Source organism: Nannobrachium achirus, assembly GCF_963921795.1.
Source record: "Nannobrachium achirus genome assembly, chromosome: 9".
NCBI classification, from domain to species: Eukaryota; Metazoa; Chordata; class Actinopteri; order Myctophiformes; family Myctophidae; genus Nannobrachium; species Nannobrachium achirus.
Window position 1 is genome coordinate 4621187 of NC_137818.1, and position 8191 is coordinate 4629377.

Here is an 8191-nt window from a genome sequence, read left to right on the forward strand (position 1 = left end):
TTACAGAAAGAAAATAACTTTTCCAACAATAGTCAATTGTTTGACATGCATCTTTTTCCACGTTCCTATTAATATCCTGTGTGTGTGTGTGTGTGTGTGTGTGTGTGTGTGTGTGTGTGTGTGTGTGTGTGTGTGTGTGTGTGTGTGTGTGTGTGTGTGTGTGTGTGTGTGTGTGTGTGTGTGTGTGCGTGCGTGCGTGCGTGCGTGCATCAGGAGGACCAGGTGACAGGCAACATGACTCGGTACAGGAAGATCCAACACGAGCTGGACGACGCTGAGGAGAGAGCGGACATCGCAGAAACCACCGTCAACAAGCTACGCATCCGAACACGCGAACAAACCACCAAGGTGGCCATGGTGAGAGCAGCAAGGTTATTATAGTAAACGAAAACTAACTAAAAAACGAAAACTAGAATGGAAAAACATTTTAGTTAACTGAAATAAAAATAAAAACTAAGCTTTTTAAAAAAACGAAAACTAACTGAAACGGTATTGTGTGTTTACAAAACTAACTAAAATAAACTAAAATTATAGAGAAAATCTCCTTAGTTTTCGTCTTTTGTCTTTCGTGGAAATAAAAAATAAAAAACACCAGTTGGTGAGGTCAAAGAGAGAAGTTGTATGTCTCAACATTCCTGCCACTCTCAACACTATGATGTTTTATTGATTTTCTTTATTAGACAATACTTTTTCCGGAGCTTTTTTAATCCCACCCCTGAAAAATACCCGATATTAGGTAAAAGACTAAAACTAACACTAAAACTAATAAAAACTAAACTAAACATTTTCAAAAAATAAAAACGAAACGAAACTAGCAACCCCACTTTAAAAAACGAATTAAAACTAAACTGTAATTGAAAACAAAACCTCAAAACTAATAAAAATAAAAACTAATGGAAAAATCCAAAACTATTATAACCTTGGAGAGCAGTAATATGAACACACCACTAGGGGGCCATGGTGAGAGCAGTAATGTGAATGTGTATTTCTATTGCTTACTCACGCCATGGAGACTTCAATAATATTTTTAGTTTTTTGTCACATTCCTAAGACAAAAAATGTATTACAATACATTTACCCCCATTGATTCCGATTGGGGACCCAAATGCATTTGGATCCCCATTCGGAATCGATGGGGGTACAATTACTATAATATATTATTTGTCTTAGGAATGCGACAAATACAAAAATATATTATTGAACTCAATTCTCCATGGCGTGAGTAAGCAATAGAAATACAGTCATTTTGGGGGTGAACTACTCCTTTAATCCACAGTGATTTACAATAAGCAAGGACATCAAACACATAGAAATACAGTCTAGTCACCTTCTAGGATCATACAGTAGGTCAATCAAGAACCAATCCTCAGACCAACAGTAGAATAACCAAAACAATCTATAATCTGTTGTCGAGGCTAGGGCAAGTGCTACAAGTAAATTGTTCAATACTATCTCAAATCCATCCATTCTGAAATGTTATTTATTGCACCTTTGCTAATCTGTCTGTCTGTCTGTCTGTCTGTCTGTCTGTCTGTCTCTTTCTCCATAGATCATTGAATGAGGCTGCGGCTGGATCATCTGTGTGCTGTGTCTGATGTGTGTGCGTGATGTCCCTGACGTATTAGCTCAAGGATAATGCACGTGTGTCTGTGCGTGCATGTGTCACTCTGTGCGTGCATGTGTGAGTGTGTGTATGCGTGTGTGTTTTGCTGTATGAAGGCTAGTCCAGACCAATGCAACTACTTGCAACGGTTTATCCCCCAATGTCAGTTTGCCAGGAGCTGAATTGGTGTGGATTATTAGCCTTAAAACTGTCTTGTTGCCAGGTTTTGTTGCATCGGTGCTGTCTGGCATTAAGTGACACTCAGTCTCTCACTGAGCTGGGCAGGTGAACTTACTACAATCCACCATCATGGAACACTATCCGGAGCCCTGTTTCATCAGGATAAAGCCCTTTGCACACAGGACAGTTGCGTTTTTTTTCGTTTGCTGCATGAATAAAACGCATTGGATTTGGTGTGCAATGCTGTGCGGAATCGGCGCTGCGGATCCCAAAAGGAGTCATAAAAGGAGTGATGAGTTTTTACCGCATGCGACAAGACGCACACAAATCGAACTGGGTTCGATCGAGAAAAAAACGCACGGCCGCAGCCACACGGCTAATTCGGATCCGGTGTGCATGAGGTCGTAGAGAATCATTGTTTTCTTTAAAAAAAAAAAATTGTCCATTTTAGCCGTGCGGATAAACGCGCCTGTGTGCAAAGGGCTTAACTCTGAGAGTGAAAATTGGCATATCCGATTCCATTTTGTACACTTTAACAGTCAAATTAACGCAGATCATTGTACAGTGTAGATTGTGGTCCCAAAGGGGGGGAAAAAAAGGTTCCATTTGTACACTTACAGGTTGTAGACATGTAAGGGTCCATTTGGTTCCAGTTGTACACTCTCAGAGTTACAGATCCGTAAGGGTCCATTTGGTTCCATTTGTACACTCTCAGAGTAACAGACCCGTAAAGGTCCATTTAGTTCCATTTTGTTACACTCTCAGTTACAGATCCATAAGGGTCCATTTGGTTCCATTTATACACTCAGTACAGACCCATAAGGGTTCATTTTGGACCCACTTTTAGAAATAGGGTTCATTCTACTTGTCTCTATATCAGGGGTTTTAAAAGTGTGTGACGGGGCACCCTGGGGTGCCGTGACGGCAGTCCAGGGGTGCCACGAGATCAGTTCTAACCAAAATGGCTATTATCTCATTGTTTTCCTCGCAACATAATCACTAAAATATCGTCACTGTCGGGCAGAAACCTCGTATCTCCAAGTTTCAAATGTGTACGTCTTTTGGTAAAGCAAAGCCCTGCTTCATCATACAAGACTGTCGCACAAAACTAGTGAAAACAGCAGATCTACATCTGCTGTTTTCACTAGTTTAGTACATTTTATAGACGATAAATACGAAACGAACGGTTTTGAACATACAAGGTTTCCACCCGACAACAACGACATGCTATAAATATAAGGTGCTGGGAGTGAAAATTATAATGTAGGGGTGCCTCGGATTAAAAGAATATAACCCTAACCCTGGAATGTCCATCCATCTCTCTGGTTTGATTACAACTGTATCACTTTTATACAAAACACTTTTCAAACTACAGGCCATCAGCTACACAGATAAAACAGTTAAACTATTTAGGCCTGAACACATTATGACGCAATTTTTTATGCTCTAAATATAAAAAAAAATAGCAGACATACAAGCTCACAGCGCGGCACCGAGTGCCGCGCTGCGAGCTTGTAGATCTGCTATTTTTGAAAAATCGTGAAAATTGGAATTTTGACCCGATTCTATAAGTGTCTTTTGAATCCTTCTAAGGTTTTTGGAAAAAACCTATGTTTCTATGTCAGCAATCTGGCCAGCCATCGTCAAAGAAAAGGTCCTTTTCACTTAACTGGAGCTCAGTTAGTTTGTTCTTGAGAGACTACTATGTCAGTGGTTCTCACACCTTTTCATGTGAAGGATCCCCAAAATGGTATGTATTTGGCCACGGACCCCCATCTCAAAATATCTAGTTCCAGGGACCACCCAGAAGCAAAATTTGCGTTACAAACGTTCGCTTTGAAAATACATATATTCAAAGATTTGCACACATTTTCACGACTTTTTCAAAAATAGCAGATCTACAAGCTCGCAGCACGGCTGTGAGCTTGTATATCTGCTGTTTTTCACTGGTTAAAGCATTCAATAATTCTAGGCCTAAATGGGTTAAACTACTAATTTAAATATATATAAAAAAACAAATTACTGATAAATGTTATGCATTTATGTGTTTATATTAGAGGTCATTAATGTGTAATTAATTGTATTCTGAGAGGTTTTCATTAGAACCAGACTATGAGCTGTACTTTTAAGTTAAACATGTTTAGCTGTTTAAATTCCACACTGTTGCCAAAACCATGTTCAAGTAGTTGTTGCATGTAAAAAAAAAAAAAATATATATATATATATTAAGCGTAAGTAGAAAGTAGGAGATGACTTGACATGTTATGGAAAGTATTGTGCAGTGGCATAAAGTGACTAAGTACAGTACATTACTTAAAGGGGAAGACCACCCATTTTCAATATCGAACTGTCATTAATATACCTAATATACCTGTCATTAAAAAGTTCCCCCCATTCTGTGTTGCCTAGAACTGGAGGATTGATTTTTGTTTGTATTGTAAAGTACAACTTGATGACATCACACATTGTACATTGTAACCCCAAAATCAATCTTCCAGTTCTAGGCAACACAGAAGAGGGGGAACTTTTTTCTATTTCCACACAACTCCTCTAAGGTATATTAATGACATAGTTCAATATTGAAAATTGCTGGTCTTCCCCTTTAAGTAATGTACTTAAGTAATGTACTTGAGTAAAATTTTGAGGTGTTTGTACTTACTTGGGTATTTCCAATTTCCAATACTTTTACCTCGGATACCTTATCTTGGATCCAAATATTGTGCTTTTACTCCACGACATTAATTTGAAAACTTGAGTTACTAGATTTGCAGATACCAATTATAATATTAAAAAAACACACATTTACCACTTTAGCCACTTTTATACCTATTGTAGGCTATTATATATATATATATATATATATATATATATATATATATACAGTATTTTCTGGACTATAAGGCGCACCTGACTATAAGTCGCACTGTCAATGAATGGTCTATTTTCAAACTCTTTTCATATATAACGTGCACCTGACTATAAGGCGCACATAATAGACGCTACCGTTGCGTTATGCATCAAACAGATGGAGCTGTGCTAAAGGGAATGTCAATGTCAATGAATGATCCATATATAAGGCGCACTGGACTATAAGGCGCACTGTAGTTTTTTGATAAAATTAAAGGCTTTTAAGTGCGCCTTATAGTCCGGAAAATACGGTATATGTTTTTTTTTTTTTTACTTTTGGTACATTTTCATGCCAACACTCTCACACTTTTACTCAAGTACATTTTGAATTCCGGACTTTTACTTGTAAAAGAATACAGTACTTTTCCCACCACTGGATAAGCGTATTGATGAACAATGTAAACAACAGTAACAGATCTACAAGATCTACAAGCTTTACGCAGCGTTTGGAGCTTGCAGATCTGTCCATTTTTTAAACTTTTGTGCAGCATGGAATTTATGATCAAGTAAGACGTTCGTTCACGAAGAAAAAAACACAAAAATGTAATTATTATGGAGATAAGAGGTTTGCTGTTGGAAACCTTGTAAGTCCAAAATGTATTGTTATTGTTTAAAAGATTATACAAAACACAAAAGCATTGTGTGCTTGTAGATCTGCTATTGTCACTACTTTAGTGTGACCCCTCTTGTATGATGAAGTAGGCCAGTAGGGCATTGATTTACCAAAAAATAAATAATAAATAAAAAGAAGAAAATTAAAGTTTTAATAAGGAGATACAAGGTTTCTCTGCCTCCTCAGCAGTGATATAATGATGTGACGGTGTGTTTCTCTGGTAGCCTGACTCTGTGCCTCGTCCGTACCTGCCGGCTCAGTATGTCTGATTCTCCTGGTTGTGATTCTCTGACTGTTCAACGTCCACGATGTTTCCCCTCTGCTGACTGATGCTGTTCAGGGTGAAAGTTCCCTTTAGATGAGGTCCACTTGGAGATTGATCATCTTGCCGGCTTGCAATGTGCAATGTGGGTGAAAAAATTGATTACAACAGTTTAGGATGCTCGAGTGGCGCAGGGGTTCATGCCTACCACTGTAGTCTAGGCGTTTGAATCTGTAATGGCAACGTTTTAGAAATTTCCTCAGTCTTTCAACCATTGACGAATCAAAGCAAACGAAATTCAAATTAGGTTGAGGAATCACGCATTGTTTCCAAAAATGGCAGAGTGAATGTGAACACAGTTTCTGAACCATTCTGTAGCTCCATGGTCACTGAACTAAATGTTGGACGCCATCGTCACAAGCCACACATTACCAAAATGTTCATATACTAAAATAGCTTTTTCAGAAAGACAAATCAATAGAAGATCAACTTTATTCAATCTTCTTGCTCTAGCTCTCAACGAAGGCGGTCGCTCTCTCTATCTCTCTCTATCTCTCTCCCTCCCTCGTGTGTCTTCCCGCTGCTTTAAGGAGAGTTTTTCTCTACACTGTCTTCGGAATTACCAAACTACTAACAATGGATATGGTTACCTGGTTCCTGCTTTTGATTACTTCTCATCAAGAAAACTGGCTCGGGGGAGTCAAGTATCTTTTCGGAACGATGATAACAGGTTTTCTGCTGATTGGCACGAGCATTGCCCTGGATTATCGGAAGATTTGCAAGACGGCAGCAATCCAAGGAGCCAACAAGCTGCCTGCCATGCTAATTGAAATTGGTAGGGCTGTGGGTACTCTGAACGGGGCGATCAATGAACTGAGAGGGCCGTGTGCCCGGACTGATGCGAACACTGATCGCTGAGCTGAGGCTTTACGGAGATAACAACATGGAGATTGATCGTAAACTTTGATGGAGAGAATCACTGCCCTATACAGAGGACCAGGAAACGGACATTAGAGTGAATACTCTATTCTATTTCACTCGCTCTAAAACAAGCTGAATTCAACGGATTGGACCCCCCCCCCCATCCCGCAAGGTTCCCATTGACACTGTGAAGAAAGCCTATCCCCCCCACACCCCCTCATGCTTACCACCCTCCCACCCTCAAACACCTGTTGTTGTGTCTTCTGGACTGTTCCAGCCAAGGATGTCTCATAGCCCTGACATCGCGGAGAGACAATTATCGCACTGACACCAGCGGAAAAGACATTCTGACCTAGGCTGCTATCTGGAAGCCTCTACACAGACTCACGCTAACACAAACATGACTCCCAGACGTACACGCATGCACACACACAACCATACACCCGCCTTTCAACCCCCCCCCCCCACGTTTTGTCAGGGCCCCTTTTTTTCCCTTCTCCCACGCAGTTCCTCCCAAACCTGGAGGCGCAGTATGGAAGCAGAGTTTTTTATCGCCCAAAATTCCTGCAAACCCCCCCCCCCCCCCTCACCCCCACGCAAAGCTTGCACCCCCCTCTCTCACAACTCTTTTCTTTTCATGCAAGTGAAATTTTGGTGCGCTGGTACAGGGGCTGCACCGCGACTCAGCGTGTCACGTATGCCTTGATGTGTTACAAATGTTTGTATATATGTTTTGAATACATGACTGCTGTGTCGTAAGACAAATTTCAGTGTGAACTGACAATAAAGTACTATATCATATCATATCATATCATTATTATCGATCTTTATCTGTCCCAGCAACAGACTGGTGGTGGGATCTGGCACCAGTAAACATAGGAGGTCGAGTTTTCCGTCAGACGCCAGTGCCCAATTATGAGACCATTTTGTAGTTTAATGATTTTTCTTTATTAAAGTGTCATGTTTCCAAGGAAGCCCAGGACACTTTTACATTTCATTTAACAAAAAACTATTCACAGACATAACAATTCACACAAACAATGGTCAAACACATAACCAACTTTAACACTCAAGCTGCTGTTTGAAAAGCTGAGACTGTCTTCTACTCCAGGCTCTAGAAACAAAACGTGCCGTCTTAAAGACTTCATAATTAAACAACCTTTCTAACTTCTGTCCATCATCTTCCCAAACAAAGGGACCCTCAAATCACCATATATAGAGTACAATAAAACATGAAATTAAATTGATTTTCAACATCGTTCAGCCAGGTCACATACATTGCATATCCTATTCTCTTCTGGTACAGCTGATCCCTCCCCACCTCAATAGCAAGAGGTAGGATACCAGCTCTCAGCTGAGCACACAATGACCGTTGGTTTCTGGTTAAAAAGGATTTGACATAGGGCTCAGTACCAAAATAATGCTTAATCTGGACATTATGATCTACGTTTTGGCTTGGACCATATGTCGTTTGACCATTTCTCTTTGTGATTTACAAAATATTTTTTGTTTCAACAGGTTAATGTTACAACAAAGCATAAGAAAAACACAAGCCAGATCTGCCTCTCTGAGAATAGAAAAGTCCATGGCCCATTGTGTGCCTTAGTATTTGTGTTCCATGTTGCCTCTAGTGGAATGTGTATCTTCCTATATAAACATCTTTGATGCAGCATGGCAGGACGAACCCGCCCCCTCCAAGTGGCTT

The 8191-nt window shown here is 40.0% G+C and overlaps 1 protein-coding gene across 1 annotated transcript in view; it reads left to right on the forward strand.

Annotated features, from left to right (window-relative positions):
• Positions 1-5572, forward strand: part of LOC308291809 (myosin-1-like) — a gene marked incomplete at its 3' end in the record, with an annotated part of 96653 nt that extends 91081 nt beyond the window's left edge. The window contains exons 44-45 of the mRNA XM_080733940.1: positions 214-357; positions 5528-5572. Coding sequence (XP_080590066.1) covers positions 214-357; positions 5528-5572 — 189 coding nt within the window. The remainder of the gene's footprint in view (positions 1-213; positions 358-5527) is intronic.
• Between the last annotated feature and the right edge of the window lie 2619 nt (positions 5573-8191).